Below are 18,931 nucleotides of genomic sequence, written 5' to 3' on the forward strand. Positions count from 1 at the left end.
GAGATGGGGGGGAGACCAAGCACCCCAGGGCAGACCTGCTCCTGGACCCACCTCAATGGCCCTGGGTACAAGTCCCAGCCCACTGAGCAGTTGGCCCTAGGGTGGTTAGAGGGGTGGGACCGGCCTTTATTTTGTGCAGCTGTAGGCTTTGCTAGAAGAGAAGCACCCCCAACTCCCAGGCTGCTGGTGATGCTCCACCCACCCCCTGGAGGGCTATGGCTCCCGGAGCCATTGTGTGGCCCAATCCCAGCCCCCTAGCTCTCCCGCTCCCTCTCAGTCTCCTTTGTTTGTGTCCTTCTTAACACCTGTCTGTACTTAGTTGCTGTTTGTGGGCCTGTCTCCTAGCTCCACAACAGGAACCGTCTTGTTCACATCAGGCCCTCAGCTGCTCCAGTGCTTGCGACATGGTGGACACTCAACAGTAAAGCAAATGCTGACGAATGACAGTAAGGGCCAGCCCAGCCCTTGGCCTCTCTAGCAGCAGGGAGCCACTCCTTCCTGGGCAGGACCCTCACGGGTCTCCTTAAGGCCAGGAGAGGGGCCTTAATTTAAATCAAGGTAAAGCCAGGTCACCTGGGTGGCTCAGTTGGTTAAGTGTCCAGCTTTGGCTCAGGTCATGATCTCACAGTTCGTGGGTTCAGGCCCCGCATCAGGCTCTGAGCTGTCAGCCTGCTTCAGATTCTGTATCTCCCTCTCTCTCTGACCATCCCCTCCCCTGCTCACGCTCGCTCACTCACTCTCTCTCTCTCAAAAATAAAAAACATTTAAAAAAATAATTCAAGGTAAAGCCTTAACACAAAGCAGGGGTCCTTGGTAGTCCACCTAGACACAGGGCAAGGCAGAGGGAACAAAAATAAGACTGCCCAGAAGCACTAGGCTGGCAGGGGCTCTGGCCAAGGGAGGGGCAGGGTTCACGTGAGCACGCAGGAGCCCAGAGAGGGGAGGGGTGGCAGGTGGCTCGAGGCCCCCACTTCCTGGCTTGTACCAATCTCAGCTCTCAGATCTAGAAGTTGGCCCTGGAGGAGTGTGGCTGTGTCCCTTCAGGGAGACCTGGACTCCAGGAGTGTGTGCTCTGGAGACAGGCAGCCGGACTTAAAATCTTAGCTTCCCTGCTGAATAGTTCTCTGTCGGTGAGCAGGCTATGTAATCTGTCTGTGCCTCAATTTTCCCCGCAGTGAAAGGGGAATGACATGACTGCCTAGATTGAATGAATGTGTAGTCTTTTAAACAGTGCCTGACACAGGACAAACGTGTAATGAATTATTGTTGCCAGTGACGACCTTTATCCCTCACCTCAATGAGCTTCACACCACCCTCAGGATCATCCTCCATTTTATTTTATATATATATATATATTTTTTTTTTAACTGAAGTGTATTGACACACAATGTTACATTAGTTTCAGGTGTACAACATACTGATTCCACAAGTCTATACATTACGCTGTGCTCACCACAAGGGTAGCTACCATCTGTCACAAGATGCTATTACAACACCATCGATTATATTCCTTATGCTGTAACCTTTGATCATTCTCCACTTTAAAGGAGAGACTGAGGAATCTGGCCCATGGTCACACTCCTAGTATGTGAGGCAGAGTCCAGAACCAGGTCAGGTCAAAGGTGAAAATCAAGCTTTTTCTCCCTGCTCACCTCCCCCTCTGTCCCCTTCTGAGCCCCTCCAGCCCAGGCAGTCACAGTTAGAGACCCACACACAGTGATCCTAGGGGCTTTATTTACAGGAGTCTAGGGCCCGGTGCTGCCTCAGGTCTTGCTGGGCTATATACGGGGTCAGGAAGAGGGAAGTAGGGACATAGCCATTTAAATTACAATAGAATGAGGCGGGCTCCTCAGTTCCAGCTGTGGCCTCAGTAGGGATCAGGCCTGAGGCTGCAGAGAGAAGGGAGGAACAGAGTAAGGGGGTGGCTGGGACCAGGGAAGGGCAACAAGAATGGCGGGGAAGGGCAGGGGAAGGCTGCCGCGACCGCATCCATCCAGGGGGGAGCACTGGATCCAGGGAACACAGGGCTGGGGGGATGGAGGGGAGCAGGAAGCCTAAGCAGAGGGGCCATACCCCGCCTCATTTCCTCTTGAGGGAGCCCTTGCTTTTCTCCTTGTCCGCAGACCGCTGCTTCTTCACCTTGTCCTCCTTCTTGTTCTTACTGTGCAAGTTCTCGTACACATCCTCCTTGTGTCTGCAGGTGGGGTGGGCAGTTGGCGCAGGTCAGGAGGCAGTGCAGGTTTACCCAGCACCAGCGGCGCTGTCTGGCCCACCCCATTTCACAGGTGAACAAACTGAGGCCAGGAGAGAGGAGACCTGCTCACTGTCCTCTCGCTAGACTAGAAGCTTCCCATGGCCAGAAGCTCCATCTCATACACCAGTGATACCACCAATACCCAGCATGGGCCGACATGGGACATGGAGGGCACTCAGGAAATACTTGAGAACTCAGTAGTAAGAGCCAAGCTTGAATTTGAACCCAGGTCTCCCTGAAAGCAGCACTTGTCATCTCTGGAAAGGGAGGATCTGGCCGAGAAAGAGGTGGGTAGATGCTGGCAGGTGGCAGGCAGGGGTCACTCACTTGGAAGATGTGCGGGAAGCCTTGGCATGGGTGTTCTTCATAGCCAGGGGGTAGGTGATGTTCCCGTACTCTGATTCCCGGCCCTTCTGGGACTGTGGGCAGAGGTGTGGTGAGAGCGCCGTGGTCCCAGCAGGGTCCAGGATATGCCCCCGGCCCCCCACTTTCTGCAAGGCCCCTCTCTCCACACACCTGAATGACCTCCAGCTTCTTCTTGGTGGTTTCAATGAACTGGGCGATGGCCACATAGATGAACTTGTACTGCGCCTCGGTCTGCACCATGCCCGAGCGCTGCGCACGCACCATTTGGATGGTCTTCTGGATGTCAATGTCACAGTCCAACCCTGGACAGACATGGCAGTGAGACCTCAGGCCCAGGTGGGAGGTGGTCCCCGAGGGGGCTGCTCACCCAACCACCCACCTGCATTCCCCATGGGTCACCCCCTCACCCTTGGTGGAGATGCTTTCCATGAGCATGTCGATGACGATGATGGTGCCTGTGCGGCCAATGCCTGCGCTGGGGAGGGAAGGGGGCGCCTTCAGAGGCCCGGCCGGTGCCCCACCAGGGAGGGGGAGCCCTGGTATTCAGCCCCAGCATGGTGGCATGAAGAAACTGAGGCTCCAGACAGATGAGGTAACATGCCTGGGGTCACAGGGCCACCAGGCCTAAGGCGGAAGCTTTCCGGGTCCTACACCCACACACATCACTCCAGCCCCGGGATTTGTCCGGCGGCCAGTGCTGGCTGTGCTCCTCCTCCTCCCTGCACTTCCCCTGGGCCTCCGTTTCCAGCTTAGACTCCTCATCCCTAATGGGTGCTGCTCCCTACTCCAGAAGACCTAGGAACGCCAGCCCCATCACTGTCCTGCCTTGCCCTGAGGCGCTCAGGGCCTCCCCGGGCCTGGGCCTGCTCCCACACCCTTGGCCTGAATGAGGCCCCACCCCCCGCTTTCTAAGGTTATATTTAGAGCTTCTTTAAGCAGGGCTTCGTTTCCTTATTATTATTTTTTTTTCAGAGCCTGGCAGCAGAGAAAGGGCAGTCCTAGAGACCGCAGGGCACAAAGGGCACTGAGGTCAGGAGAGGTGGAGGAGCCGTTCAGTGAGAGCTGCCCCTTTCCCCAGCCTGTGCCACCACCCGTGGGCAAACAGACCCGGGGAACCTCAGGACCCCTCAGAGAATCCAGTCCCACCCCCTCTGCTGGGCCCATTAGGCTGGTGGCCTGAGTTGCACCGTCTAATTTCAAACCCAGATTGTCAAAAATAACCCCCCCCTTACCCACTTCCTTCCTGTAACATCTAAATAAAGGCCATGGGGATTTCAAGAAGTGGAAGGGGGTAGCAGGAGGGTCATTGTTGGCGATGGGTCTGCCTCTGGAGACAGAGTCCCTTAGCTGGCACGTGGAGGGGTACCCCCAGATTCATCCCACCCAACTCTGCCCCAGGACAAACAGTTGCTGGTGGGAAGAAGGAAGAAGTGTGAGGTCCTTGCAGTCTGGGGTCACTTGGAGGGAGTGGGAAGGGAAGCAGAAAAGGCAGGCTCCCATTTCCCCATTCTCTGCCCAGTGCGAATTATTAAAGCACTAACAGCTCCCATTTCTTTGGGGATTAACTGCATTCCAGACACAGTGACAGGGTCTTATTTAATCCTCAGAACAACCACAGGAGATCCTGAATTTACAGATGAGGAATCTACGGGTCAGAATAGCCAAGTAATTTGTCCAAGATCACACAGCCGAGGAGTAGAAAAACTGAAATTTAAAACTACGGTCTCTGTCCAAGAACCTGCACCCACTGCCTCCCATCCACGCAGGCCTGGTGGGCCGGGTAGGCCCATCCACAGAACTCTGCCCTTCAGGCCTGATGGGACCCCTGCTCCTCCTTGCTGAGTCCCCACGTCCCCATTTAGCAGGAACGGGGGCTCCTGTTCAGAAAGTTCTCCAGTGGGGCTAGTGATGCCTGGGCCCTTCTGGAAGGCATCACCCATCCCTATTCAATCCTGGAGGCAAGCTGGGGTCACTAGCTGGGCAGGGAGAAACAGAGAAGAAGGCTAAGTGCCCCCAGGGCTACAGATGGGGGAAAAAAAAAAGAAAACATGGGGTATCACACTGACTCCAGATGGGAGCTGCTCAGGGCCGAGAAAATATATAGGCTGAGTAAGCCCATGTGAGGAACCAGGGGTGACTGGACCTAGGTCTGTTGTGAGTCTCTCCCACAGACTAGCTGGCAAGCTGCTGGCCCCGTCTCCTCATCTGTATTTGGCAGGGCTGGATGAGAGAGACATCCAGGGAAGTCTCTGAGGAAGCCACCCCCAGGCACAGGATCAATCAGTGGGGTTGGTTCAAGCTAAGTTTCCCACAAGGGTCTGGAGCCATCAAGGAGCTTAGATGAGGCTGGGATGGGGGGGTGGCAAGGAACACATGAAATGCATTAGCTTGGAAAGGATGGTTTACAGTACATGGCACATGGCACTTAGCAGCATTCAGTAGCCGGCTACATTTTTTTTTTATCACTACTACTAACATCATCACTGTTCTCACCTGCAGTGCACAATGATGGGTCCTGCATGAGGCAGACTCTCCTGCCGCTGGTTGATCTGATCCAGGAAGCTGAGAACACCCCCAGGCTCACTGGGCACGCCATGGTCAGGCCAGCTCAGGTACTGGTAGTGCCAGATCTCCCGAACCAGGTCCCCCTGGGCAGAGCGCATAGGGCCAGTGCCCTCTGTTCCCACACACCGCCCCATCCCACCCACCCAGACAAGAGAGCAGATCCAAGGAGGGGCCCCAAGAGTGAGACAAGGGTGGAGGGGACACTCACATTGTCCAGCGGGGAGACCTGCAAGGTACGGAGTTTGTACTCAGTTGTGTCATGTTCCCCACAGTTGGTTACTGTGTATGGTCCATAGACGCGCTGAGTGTCCACCTCTGGCCAATAGGGAACACATTTGTTCTGGAAAGGGAGGAGGAAGGTGAGGAATGAGGCACAGAAGCAACTCACAGGGACCTGTTCCAGGTCCTTTTCAAGGCCCTGTGTCCCTGGTACTGGGCCAGTCAACATTTGTTGGATGAATGGATGAATTGGCCAGAGTCAGAGACAGGATCTGGCCTTGACTCAGCCACCAAGAGGTGGTGAGACCTGACCAGCCACTCAACCTTACAATTCTTTCAGTAAACTTCTGCAGGTGCACACGTTGTACGTGAAGTTGTGCAGACCAGGCTGGGGTCACAAATACAACTAAAACACAGTCACAGGGAGGCAACCGGGGATAACAGAGCCACTCAGAGCAGGATGGAAGGAGAGACTAATCCTCCCTCCAGGTTATGGAAGGAAATCAGAAGTGGCTTCACAGAGGAGGGAGTGTTTGAGCTGGGTCTTCAAAAACAAGGAGTCTGTCCAGCAGAGAGAGGGCAGAGAGAGGAAGTCATTTCCTAGCAGAAAGTGAACTTTCGCCGAGGTGTGGAAACCTGAGGTGGTGAGTGGTGTAGGGAAGTCACCATGCCTTGACTGCTAGGTCTCAGAGTGTGACTTTATCCTGAAGACAACTGCTCAAGAGAGGGAGCAACTTAATGGAGTGTATGCTTTGGGCGGGACCCCTTTGACTCCAGTGCAGAGAAGGGCAGGGCCTACAGGTAGGGAGACCGCTGGGGTGGTGGGGTGAGGGCGAGGGGCAGACTCCAGAGAGATTTAAGAGGGAGAGAGGACAGGAGGGCTGTGGCTTGGATGGAGACAGGTGGGGGAGGGGCAGGAGGCAGGTTTGCTTCCGGACACTTTAAGGGGTGCCTGGGTGGCTCCATGGGTTAAATGTGACTCCAGCCCAGGTCATGATCTCACGGTTTGTGAGTTTGAGCCCCATGTCAGGCTCTGTGCTGGAACCTGGAGCCTCCTTCGAATTCTGTCTGTCTCTCTCTCTCTCAAAAATAAATAAACATTAAAAGGTTAAAAAGAAAAAAAAGAAGAAGATGAAAGCCCACCTAAAACTGGTATCTGATGGTCAGGAGAGCTCCAGGTCGGAAGCAGGGATCTAGGAGATTCTGTTTACCCACCAACACTGTCTCTGTGCCTCAGTTTCCCAATGAAAGTCAGACTTTGCCCTCTGAGGAGACTTCCTGCCCTGGCGTCTGGCGTTTCTTTGGTTTAATGGTGATGGATAACAAGCACTGGGGAGGGGTGTTGGGAGTCAGGGTACAACATGGGGCTTGTTCTTACCCGGCCTTTCTCCACCTCTCGGGTGGTCATAACAATGACACGGGTGTTCTCCTGCCATACCATCTGCCAGAAATCGTTGACTGTGGCCTCCAGGCAGCCCTGGCTGGCGATGTAGGTCTTAGCGTTCTCATCGGGGCTTAGCAGCTGGTTCTGGAAGCAAGTGTAGAGAGATGCACCCCAGGACTGTGAGCCCCCGCACCCCCACCCTCCTCACAACCTAACTTGTTGGTCTGGGCTTTGCCTACGAGACTCTGGATCCAGTACCGCCGCGAGATGGGGAATCGCCAGGACCCTGCCTCTCCTCCCCTGTGACCAGCAGGCACCACTGACCTTGACGTAGTTGGCGTTGATGTAGTCGGACCCAGGGATGTTGCTGTCACGTCCCTGCAGGATCACTCGGGTGTGGTCAACTGGGGGCAGGCAGGGAGAAAACGAGATGGGACTGGGTCAGCCAGGTACTCACCAGCCCCTGGGTCAGACCCTTCCTAAGCTCATAGGCCATGCTTGTCTTAGAGGCCAGGAGGCTCTTGGAGCCCGGGGAGGGGGGTTTTGGGGGGAGGGGAGTGGAGGGTCCACATGGGGAGTAGGATGGTGGTCTCAGAGGAAGGATGGTGGATGTCCAGTGCAGGGAACTCCAGTGGGAGGGGCAGAGGCTTTCTGGAGGAGGGAGGCCCTGTTGTGTGGGTGAGAAGATGGACCCTCCCTAGGCAGAGAGTAGCGACCCTATGAGTTGGAGGAAGGTTGGCTGGGGAAAGGGGAGCCTCCTGGGTGAGTGGACGTTGCCTGGGAAGGGACAGGGAGGAAGGCTGCCTGGGGGAAGCATGCTCACATGGGAGAATGTTCTTGTAACGGTTCTTGCTCTTGTTCTCTGGCCTCTGGCCTTCCAGCCGCTGGTGCAAGTTCTTTACCTCCTGCTTCTGCAGACTCTGAGGGGCGAGAGGGGGAAATAGAGTGCCAGCCCCTGGAAGACCATCCGCACATGGAGATAAGATGACATAGACCAATGTATGGGGTGGGGAGAGAGGGGACGGGGTCTGAGGCCCCACGCACCTCAAACTCCTCCCAAAAGCCGGCCTTGGCTGTGTCCTCCGACTCCTGCTTCTTGTTGAGTTCCAACACCCGATTCTCAATGTCAGCCGCATTCACCCGAGTGGCATAGTATGGCTGGGCAGGACAGGTGAGAAGTCAGCGACTTGAGAGCACAGAGCTCCTGGGTCTGAGGGATTGCCACGCCCACCCCTCTCACCTGCCGCAGGTAGACGAAGGCACCTGAGGCTTCCTCAATCCCTGTCTTCTTGAAATGCTCCACCAGGTCTGTGAGGCTGTCAAAGGTCTCTGAGCCACCCACCGTGTAGCGTCCACCCTGAGGGATGCCAAGTCAGGCCATTCTGCACGACCTGAGTCTCCCTCCCTACCCGCCCAGCCTTGGACCAAAGCCTAGGCTGATCCTCCCCACTGCCCATGCTTTGATCACAGACAGGAGCCCCCGTCTTTCCCGCTGCCCAGCTGCCTTACCTCACACATGACCTTGATGTGAGTGACTCTGAGCGGGGAGCCTGGCCCAGCCTTGGGCTGGTCGCTGAGCACAGACAGCACAAAGTCTCCAGGCTGGCTGAGACTCTCACGCACGAGAAATGTCCAGGGCTCGCCCTTGGCCTGCAGCAGCGTCTCTGCCTGCCCCCCAGACATATGACCATGGTACCACCTATAGAAGGCAACATCAAGGGAAGGTGACACCTAGGCCAAGGGGCAGGCACTGAGCAGAGATACTCACAGAGAAAGGGAAACAGAGTAACTACGATGTGCCGGGCACTGTGCTGGATGCTTTCAAATCCACCACCATATTTAGGCCCACTGCTCTCACCAAAATAGTGAGAGGTAGGTACCGTCCCATTTTACAGATGAGGAACCTGAAGCTGGGCCCAAGGCCCTTGGCTGACAACCAGGCCCCTCTCTGAGAGCATAAGACAGAGGCAGAGAGGCAAGCCATATCCAGAACAGCTGTAGGGGAGAAATGGAGGAAGGGGGAGAAAGGGTCTCCGTGAAAGCCAGGGCTGGGCTCAGGAGAGAGGAGGGAGACCAAGAGAAGTGAGAGGGCAAACCACAGAGAGCAATGGAGATTGGAAGAGGCAGAAGTCAGAAGGGAGTCAGGATGAGGGACAACTCCCCCCTGCGTGGCAGGGAAGACAGACAATCCCGCCGGGGAAACAGTGGCTTGAGGGGCTCTGAGGTGCCCAAGATGACATCACTGAAGGGGAGGCTGGGACTCAGAGGGGCTCAGAAGGGCAGAAAGCGGAACTAGGACCTTTCCCCGAAGCACACCCCCTTCCCAGGAGGAAACTGTAGCCCCACAATGCCCAGCCCCACAGGAAACCACGTGATGGAAAAAACACAAAACTCCTTCTGGGGAGAGAGTGAGAAGTGAGGGTGTGAGGTTTCCTCAGCCCAGGGACCAGAGGAGGGGGCATTTTCCAACCGCAGGGATGGGGGGGGAGTAGGGAGGGGCCAGTCTGCTTTGCCCCACCTCACTCGTGCCCAGTCGGTCCCAAGGCAGCACCCTAGACCATCCCAGGCAATGGGGAGGGGGCTGACCCTTGTTCCCCTGGCCCAGGATGAGGAAGTTTCCATGCAAATATCAGACTGACCATAGGCACAGAGCTAACCACTGGAGGGACAAATGCAAATTCCCTGGGAGGAGGCGAGGAGGAGAGGCAGCCACCAAGGCTGGGACCACAAAGGGAGGTATGGAGAAAGAGCCTTCCCCATGCAATCCCAGGGTCAGGGGTGAGCCAGGCATGCTGGCATCCTGGTGTGGGTAACCCAAAGGGCCTCTTCGAGACAGTTTCCCTGGCCTGAATTCCCTCTATCCTTCCCTGCCTGCCCAGCTCCCAGCTCAACCCTTCTCCTCCTTCTCCCAAGCCATTTGAAGCCAGGCCCCAGGCCCCTCCCAAGGGAGGGGGGTCTGCTCAGCTGCTCCGCTTTTCTAGCTCCATCCACAGCCTACTGCTTCTCCAGGGCCTCCACCAACCCATCGTCTAGCAGCAAAGATGCTGACCTTGGGCAAGGAGAAAGAAAGGTAAAGCAATGAGTTCAAGAGGGTCTGATGGCAGATGTCTGTTAATGCTGCAGGTGGGGCATAGAAAAAGGACAGATACCCAGTAACGATAAAGGAGGGCCACCATGACCAAAGTCATCCATGCTTAGGTTTCACGCCTAGAAGAGGTGGCTTCAAAGGAAATGGATCGATGGCTTCATGTTGGCTGGAGAGTGATGTCCTTAGATGGGCCATGGGGCCTTTACCTCAGCCTCACCCAGTTCTAAATTTGAATCAGTGACTTGAAAAAAAAATACTGATGTGAATTGCGTGGCACGCATCTCCAAAAGCCCAAAAACAGACAGAATCAAGATTCACAATCGTTTCAACAATCCACAGACAAATACAGGACAAGGGCAAGTAGGCTTGGCCCTAGGAGTGTAAAATAAGAAGCCCCTAGAGTTATTCGGCCACCCTTCACCTTAATGGCGCTGTCATTGAGATACAGCCGCTAAAGTGAGCCATGATGTAATGCTGGGTGTTCGGGTCCCCCACCCTCCACCCATGCTTTAGGGAGACCACATAGGGAGCAGCCTGCCTGGTGCTGGGGACCACATCTTTGAAGCTAAAGGGACAGGGGGAAATGCTTCAAGTGCCCTGTGCCCAGGTACTAGGCCCCTTGCACACACGACCACTGTCAGACAGAATACAGACAGAATCTGTATTCTGGTCAAGCTCTACCAAGCCTCCAAAAGCAGACCTGTCCTCACTGAGTTGCTGAGATAAGGCATTGAGTGCCCTCATAATATCAATCCCTTCTGCTCCTCCTCAACATTTGTCTCTCTGTGCACGAACCTGTGCTGGGGGAGAGAATAGCTAAGGGAGGTGGATTCAGTTCCGTAGAAGGAAGAGCTTTCTAACAACAGAGCTGGCCTAATGTGAAAGGCAGCCACCAGGCCTCTCCATCACTAGCAGGGCCTGGGGTGCCAGCTGACAGGGACCCCGGAAAAGGGCAGGAGCTGGTTCCCTGCTTTCTCAGGAGCTGAGGGAAAGGTGTAAGGGTTTAGTGCCCAGTCCCACATGGAAGAGAGGGGCCCACAGAGCCCTGAGAGGGATGAGGAAACCACTGACAGTGTGAAAGGCAGCCCACCTCCGCGTGGGGGTGGGGTCAGGGTGTGAAACCCCTCACCTCTCGCTGGTGGGGTCGGAGCAGTTGAGCGGGTACTTGAGGTGGATGATGGTACCATCCCGGTCCTGCAGGACGCCCTGCTGCTGTGTGTAGTACTCCACCAGCTCTGTCAGTGTCGCAAACTTCTCCCCTCCATACAGGTCATAGAAATCTCCCGAGTTCTGGATCCGAATGTGGGTCACCTGATCCCCCACCCTGCAGGGCACCAGGTGGTGAGGCCAGTGGGTTTAAGAGTAGAGGTGGGGACAGAGAAGGGGATGAGCTGAGGTCCTGAGGATAGGGCACACACAGGGATGGGGTAGATGCAGACAGACACAGGGGACAGTTGGGGCTGGGGACTGGGAAGTTGGCACCACCAAGAGGGAACCGGGAACACGGAGCCAGAATACTGGCCCTGGCTGGCGTTGAGGGCCACCTACCTGACGGAGAGGGAGAAGTCCCCCTGGTTCTTGCGACTGGGCCGAGCCAAGAAGCTCCCATGGACCCCGCGGCCCTTGAGCAGTGTCTCTGCATCCAGCCCACTGAGGTCTCGGTGAAACCACCTGCAGAGGCCCGGAGGGTGGTGAAGAGAGGTCTCTCCGACCCCAGAGCACCCTAGCCTCCTGCCTCCCTTGGGTCCCAGGACCTTACCTCACCATCCTGTGGGCTCCTTGAGAGGAAGGGGGTGCAGGGAATGAATGAGGTGTGCCAGTGAGCCCAGGCAGGCCGAGAACTCTCAGCGTCTAGGCCGCCTCACAGCCTGGCGGTCTGGGTTCTGGGGCTGCCACTCCACTGGCCGGGGGCAGCCGGCAGGGCGGGGACAGGAAGGGGCGCGGCCGACCCCTTGGGGGAACTCACTGTACTTCTCGTTTTGGAGCAGAGCACAGAAGAGAAGCAGAGCAGGGTGGCAGTGGGGGTGGGGATGGGGCCCACTTCCCACAAGTCTGCCATCAAAGGCTCCAAGAGCAAGGGTGATGACACAAGAAATAAGGACACCAGTGTGCCTTGCAGCCTACAGGCGAAGACCAGGCTTCATAAATGTGAACCCACACGCAGTCACACGCCATCTCTTCCTCCTCCAGCAGCTGCTTCCACACAGCCTTCCCTGGTCCATGCTAATAATAATGGTGACACCAAGGGGCGCCTGGGTGGCTTAAGTTGGTTAAGCATCCAACTCTTAATTTTGGTTCAGGTCATGATCTCACAGTTTAGTGGACCTGGAGCCCTGCATCGGGCTTTGTCCTGACAGTGCAAAGCCTACTTGGGATTCTTGGTTTCTCTCTCTCTCTCTCTCTCTCTCTGCCCCTCCCCCCACTCATATTCACACAATCTCTCTCAAAATAAATAAATAAGTAAATAAGTAAATAAATAAATAGACACTAAAAAAAAGAATGGTGACAGCGACAACTCTTATTTCACGGAGTCTCCCTGTATGCCAGGCACTGTGCTCTAATGTCATTTATGTGCCTTATCTGATTTATTCCTCACTGGAGCCCTGTGAAGCAGGTGCTATCTTTATCGCCATTTTACATACAAGGAACCCGAGGCTCCGAGAAGGTAGGGAACCTGCCTGAGGTTGGCCAGTCCATAAGTGGCCGTGCCGGGATGCCACCCCACACAGCGGTTGCGATGTCGGTGATTTTAGCTGCTGTATGCCAGGCCTTAAGGGTTTCATTCTAACGCTCTCCCAGCTGAGCTATTTCGGCTCCTCAGGCCTTAGGGATTCAAAGAACAGAGGTGGGGACCTCTGGTCCACTGGGGGTTACAGGGAAGGGGAGCCTTCCTAACAGCCACGGCCCAGCAGATGCTTACAAAGGGAGAGACACCCTCGCCTCCTCTGACATTCACATCTTAAGAGGCACCACTAGGCCACTGGGATGGACAAAAGGACTCTGTGCAGCTTTCAGACATACACCTTTTCTACTTGTTGTCCTAGTCCTTGTCCCTCTGGGCCCTAACCAGGTGGTGGGGCCCAGGAACAGAATGCAAGGAGAAGCAGATCTAGGGAAGCAGGTGGGGGTAGAGCCGCCAGCCCCCTGGGGGTCCTGGATTCTGTCCTATACCCGAGCCATAGGTTCCTGTCCAGGCATCTGGTCTGAATCAGCCAGAGCTCAGGACTCTGACCAGCAGCCAGTCTCCTGGGGGCTGGGGAGCCGAGGTCCCTGCTATTGACTGATATTCTCAGGGCTGGATGACCTTAAGTGGCCCTACACACTAGAAGTTCATGATGCTCCCTGGGTACGTGTAATCCCACATACAAACACAAACACCACCAAACCAACACGAGGAAAGCAATCTAACAGGATACACAGAAAGCTCCGGTATTGGTGGCTTCCCCTAAGGAAAGAAACTAGGTGGCTGGAGGAGAGGGCCGGGAGAGACATTTACCTCTCCCTGTACCTGTTTTTTTTGTTTAATTGAAGTATAGTTGACACACCTTGTTCCATTAGTTTCCGGCGTACAACATAGTGATTCAACATCTATATATCATGCTGTGCTCACAAGCATAGTCACCATCTGTCACCACACAACACTATTACAACACAACTGACTGAGTTCCCTAGGCTGTACCTTTCATCCCCATGATTTATTCAGTCCATAACTGGAGGCCTGTACCTACCACCCTCCTTCATCCATTTTGCCCCCTCCCACCCACCTCCCCTCTGGCAACTGTCATTTTACTCTGTGATTATAGATCTGTTTCGCTTCTTGTGTGTTTATTGCTTTGAGTTTTTAAAAAATATTTTAAAGTAATTTCTGCATCCAACATGGGTCTCGAACTCATGACCCCGAGATCAAGAGTCACAGGCTCTTCCAACTGTGCCAGCCAGGCGCCCCTGTTTTGTTTTTTAGGTTCCACATATAAATGAAAGCATACAATCTTTGCCTTTGTCTTATTTCACTTAGTATAATACCGTCAAGATCCATCCATGTTATTATAAATGGCAAGATTTTGTTTTTATGGCATAGTAACATTCCATTGTACATATATACCACATCTTCTTTATCCATTCATCTGTCTATGGATATTTGGATTGCTTCCATTTCTTGGCTACTGTAAATAATGCTGCGACAAACTTAGGGGTGCAGAGATCTCTTCAAGTTAGCATTTTCATTTTCTTTGGGTAAATAGAAGTGGAATCATTGGATCAAATGATGTTTCTACTTCTAATTGTTTGAGGAAACTCCATACCAATTTCCACAGTGATTGCACCAATTTTCATTCCCACCAACAATGCCCAAGGGCTCCCTTTTCTCCACATCCTCATCAACACTTGTTATTTCTTGTCTTTCTGACTCTAGCCATTCTGACAAGTGTAACGTGGTATCTTATTGTGGCTTTGATTTGCATTTCCCTGATGATCAGTGATGTTGAGCACCTTTTCATGTGTCTGTTGGCCATCTGAATGGTCTTCTTTCCCTTATACCGTTTGAATGTTGTAGCATGGGTATGTATTACCTTTATAAAAATAAATAGGGGCTCAGTCAGTTAAGCAGCCGGCCTCAGCTCAGGTCATGATCTCACAGTTCGTGGGTTCAAGCCCCGCATCAGACTCTGTGTTGACAGCTAGCTCAAAGCCTGGAGCCTGTTTCGGATTCTGTGTCTCCCTCTCTATCTGACCCTCCCCTGCTCATGCTGGCTCTGTCTCTGTCTCTGTCTCTGTCAAAAATAAATAAACATTAAAAATAAATAAATAGACTGGGAGATGGCAATTTCTGGGGAACAACTGGGGTGCTGGGAATGCTCTATGTCTTAATCTGAGTGGTATATTCACAGGTGTATGTAAATGTGATGTTCATTGGGCCGTACGCTTAACATTCACACACATTCTATATGCTAGACCTCAATAAACAATAAGGAAAAACAGTAACAAAGTGTTAAAGCTCAACTAAAGTCTGTTTTTCCTTTGATGACTACTTAATCACTTTTTGAAATGTCACACATCTAATTCTCCCCCCCCCCCCAAAATGGGCTCTCGCTTCCTCCCCCTTCTTTCTGGTACCTGGGAAACTTGGTCTGTTTACTGTATGACCTAATACTGACTATCTCTTGAATCCTGGACTTTGAGCCCCGTCAAAAGACCATGAACTCTCTCCTGGAGCCAGGGGCAGAAAGAGCGTCTGCAGAGTCGGCTCTGCCACAGGGGTGTCCACAGTCAGTCTTGTTGACCTTGAATGTTCAAAGGCTAGTACGCAGCCTCAGAGTATGTGTCCAATAAACGAGCTCATCAATAGCTATGTGCATGTCTGATCGCAAGTTCAGCTCCTGTTCGTCCTACACACACACACACCCAGCGTGTCCTACACAGATGAGGACACACATAGACACACACAGTCCCGTGCACGCACCTTGCCATCCATGTCTATCTACACACATATCTGGCCCGGTGCAAATACCCACACACAGGGACACACCATCCTGACCGCATGTGAAGCTGTAGGTCCACGCCTCCCTCTCCACTGCTTTACTCTGCTTGGGGCACTCTGTTTCCTGTTTCCTTTGTCCCCACAGGAGGGCCTCTGCTCAGGAGTGCTTGACTTTTGGTCACCACATGACTGGCTCTTCCTCTTCATCTAGCTCTAAGCACACATGTCCCCTCCTCAGGAAAGCCCTCCTGGATCCCTCCAGTTAGTGATGCCATTGGCACTCCCCCTCCCCCCGGTCACTTGCTAGCACAAACTGAAAAACTCTCTTCAGTTTTCTGCATAACACTCCTTAGAATCTCAAATTATCCTACTTATCGGATTCTTTGTGTAGTCTGCTGCCTCCCACTGGAATGAAGCTCTGTGAGGGCAAGGACGACAGCCGTCTTCTTTGTTACATTATGGCCGGCACCTTAAAAAGTACCTGGCACAGGTCCTCCACGTGCATCTGGTGAATGAATGATGCATGGGAGAGGACGGCAAAGGGGCACTAAAGCAAAGTGGAAAGAATGTCAGACGTTAGAAAGTCACATGGGAAGAAGGGGGAGCTTTTTCAGGTCTGCCTTTCAGGCATGATATATTTCAGATGATGTGGGCGATCCAGAGTTTCTGGTAAGCAGACAGCAGAGACAGGGCGAGAGAGTGAAGGGAGAACATGCAATGGAGAGAACAGATACACATCTGTTGGGGGAAATGTGCCAGTTAGAGAAAAGAAGGAGGGGGCAGAGGGGGCATAAATGAGTCTGGAGTTCCTCATCTTGAGGGAGGGACAGGAAGCAAAGCCAGGCCAGGGGGGAAGGCAGGAGATGGCCCTCACAGTCGCACCCCTGCCAGGAATGAGCAAGAATCTTCCCTGCCCCTCTCTCCCAAACTATGAGGAGGCCATGGCAGCCAGATGGAGCAGGGGACTTACCCACGAGACAGCATCTCCCCAGAGGGATGGGGGAGTCACAAGCAGAGGGCCACAAGGGGTGGAGCCAGGCCTGGGTGCAGCTGTGCACTGGAGCCCAGACAGGTGAGGAAGAACACTGGGAACTCAGCTACTTCCTCCTTGATGCTGCCCGCCAGGCCAATGGCACCACAGCGATGAGCCCCCTGAATAATGATCCCTGAAAAAGGGACAGGTGGGCAGGGCTGGCCTCAGACTGCCCACAGCAGCCAGACTCTCCCTCCAGCCCCACTGGGTAGTCCAGGGCCCTGCCACTGTCCTGGCCTCCTTCCCTTGGGAGGGGAGGAGCCACTTAGAGCTCCACCTGGAGCTCAAGGTGACAGAGTAACTGGAGGGAGGGCGGGTGGAGGCAAAGACCAGGAAGTAACCCAGGCCAAGGGAACACTAACCAACAGGGGAGCCTCCCAGCACACAGAAGGGGAGGGGGGGAACAGGGGGGTTTCTCAGGAAAAACCCAGGGAGCCCCACTCCTCAGAAGATGTGCCACCTGTGCAGGCCCACCTACCCACCTGTGCAGGGCACTGAGGGGCAAGTCCATCCTCCCGCTGTGCCCAGGATCAGGGCTGGGCTCAGCAGGAGCCTAGGAAGGATCTGGACAGGGAGTTGAAGCAGCCTGGAATGGCAGAGGGAATCTGGGGCCGAGCGATGGAGGGTGTCAGGATCACAAAAGACTGACACTGAGGCTAAGTCACAGGCACGTTTATTATCCTCTGGAACATCAAGGTCTTCCCTTCCTGGGCAATGTCACAGGGGAGGCCCGACCCTCAGGAGGCAGCCACGCTGCCACCAGAAGCAGGCCCATGGGGCGGCAACGTCATGGGTGGCAGGAACAAAGCCTTCAGCTTGCCCGACAAGCTGGCAATCTCAGGATCCTGGGCTTCGTAAGACTTGACCAAGCGGGCAAACTTAAGGACACCTGCAAGGGGAAGTGGAGTGTCAACCCACAACCCCAGGAGACAGGTGTGCCCCAGACATCAGGAGGGTGCTGCTTGAGCCTGAGTCACTGGCTGCCCGCCCCCCCTCCTCTAGTCAGGGAGCCGTCTACAAAATAAGACACACACGGGCCCCTGTCCTCTGTGGTCTGGATGTACCATTTCCAGGTTCATCATAACTGGATGAGATGCACTGAGTGAAATACCCCAAAGTGATGTGTTTCTTGTGATGAGGTGAAACATTTTAGCAATTTAGTCACAAGAAATCCACAAGATCTCAAATCTATATCCTGGACACAGGAGGGCCATGGGTCAGCTGGGCTAAATCAAGAAGCACATTTGAGGAACACCATGATCTCATCAAGGAAATTAACCAGCAGACCCTCCAACAGAGACTAGCTGAAACACCTTGGAGGGGCTGCAGAAGCTACTGTCATGCAGACATCCAACTAGAACTATCCAAAGAGGGTTCCAGCCCAGCTCTGCTATGACCTCAGACACTTAGTTTACTACTAGAGTCTGTTTCCTCATCTTAAAATGGGGTAACTGTATAATTATTGGTAACTGCAAAAAGCACTTAGGACTTTGCCGGGCAGGAGTTCAGAGGAGACCCTTGGCTCCGCCTGCCAATACTGTTCGTCAGATTGTGGTTGCCTCCGTGTGGCAAGATGAGGGAAGACGGCTCAGGGACCCGACGGATCCAGCCCCTTCTCCCGGAACCCTACTCACCCCCGACCCCCCATACGACCCACCTTCCCCGTCGCAGCTGAAGCCATAGGCCTTGATAACCTCCTGCTGAATCTGCGTGGCCACGGGCAGCACGAATTGCAGCATTTTGCCCATGTCGTTGCACGCGTTGTCCCGGGCCTCGTCCATGCGCACGGCGTTTTCCGGGGCCGAGAACGCCTGGATGACCTCGGCCAGGACCACTGTGCGGCAGATGCATCCCGGGGTAGGCGTCAGAGCATGGCCAGCGGGCCCAGCCGAAAGCGCAGGGAAGAGGGCAGGGAATTAGTGGACTGAAGCCATAGTAACCCGATAAATTCGGCCCAGATTTCCTCACTCTCCGGGGCAAGGACCCTTCTGGCAGGAGAGAGAAAGACGATGCCCCCATTTCCCGGTGGCGCAACTACACCTCTCGCCCCGTCCCCTCCGCCCGCCCCTTTCTCCAGCAGGAAGCCCTCCCGGTGGCTAGAATGCTTCTCACCCTTGGCTTGTTCGGCACTCAGGGCCGCAGGTTGGGCCGAGGCGGACGCCATAGGGTAACAAAAGCTGCACGTGCAGCAGAACCAAGGAAATGCTCGGAAGAAATGAGCAGCCTCCTAGAACCACTCCCGAAGCGGATGGGGGTGGGAGGGAAGCAGCATCAGCGGCAGCCGGAAGCCTCTCGGTGTAGCACACCATTAGGTGCCGAAAAGCTTTACGATAAGAAACAACCCATATGTACTACTCGACAGTACCAAAGAAAGAAAAGGTTCTTAAAAATCACACAAGCGAGAGAATTACTACTGGAATAGAAGCACCTCTATTGTTAAAAACGAACTGTTGGGGGAGGGTTTTCCGGTTTTTACCGGAAAACCTGCTAGACAAATTCTAAAAGAGCTGTAACACTACAGGAAGTTGCCTGGAGAGAACATGGGA

General features: G+C 54.1%; 2 protein-coding genes and 1 non-coding gene across 3 annotated transcripts; all 3 read right to left on the reverse strand.

Moving 5' to 3' along the window:
• Positions 1-1,712: 1,712 nt before the first annotated feature.
• On the reverse strand, positions 1,713-11,784 carry PTPN6 (protein tyrosine phosphatase non-receptor type 6). The gene is made up of 16 exons (XM_029954566.1): positions 11,636-11,784; positions 11,425-11,547; positions 11,006-11,200; positions 8,298-8,487; positions 8,029-8,145; positions 7,833-7,946; positions 7,612-7,708; positions 7,113-7,192; positions 6,783-6,932; positions 5,394-5,525; positions 5,114-5,268; positions 3,028-3,095; positions 2,771-2,922; positions 2,582-2,673; positions 2,074-2,194; positions 1,713-1,889 (listed from the first exon to the last, which is right to left on the reverse strand). The coding sequence occupies exons 1-15, from the start codon at positions 11,641-11,643 to the stop codon at positions 2,080-2,082; spliced, it is 1,788 nt and encodes a 595-aa protein (XP_029810426.1). The 5' UTR covers positions 11,644-11,784; the 3' UTR covers positions 1,713-1,889; positions 2,074-2,079.
• A 5,258-nt stretch (positions 11,785-17,042) lies between these two features.
• On the reverse strand, positions 17,043-18,874 carry C10H12orf57 (chromosome 10 C12orf57 homolog). The gene is made up of 3 exons (XM_029953883.1): positions 18,498-18,874; positions 18,043-18,219; positions 17,043-17,274 (listed from the first exon to the last, which is right to left on the reverse strand). The coding sequence occupies exons 1-3, from the start codon at positions 18,547-18,549 to the stop codon at positions 17,123-17,125; spliced, it is 381 nt and encodes a 126-aa protein (XP_029809743.1). The 5' UTR covers positions 18,550-18,874; the 3' UTR covers positions 17,043-17,122.
• LOC115305838 lies at positions 18,842-18,903 on the reverse strand. The gene has a single exon (XR_003915023.1). It is a non-coding gene; the product is annotated as a U7 small nuclear RNA (small nuclear RNA).
• Between the last annotated feature and the right edge of the window lie 28 nt (positions 18,904-18,931).

Source organism: Suricata suricatta, chromosome 10, assembly GCF_006229205.1.
Source record: "Suricata suricatta isolate VVHF042 chromosome 10, meerkat_22Aug2017_6uvM2_HiC, whole genome shotgun sequence".
NCBI classification, from domain to species: Eukaryota; Metazoa; Chordata; class Mammalia; order Carnivora; family Herpestidae; genus Suricata; species Suricata suricatta.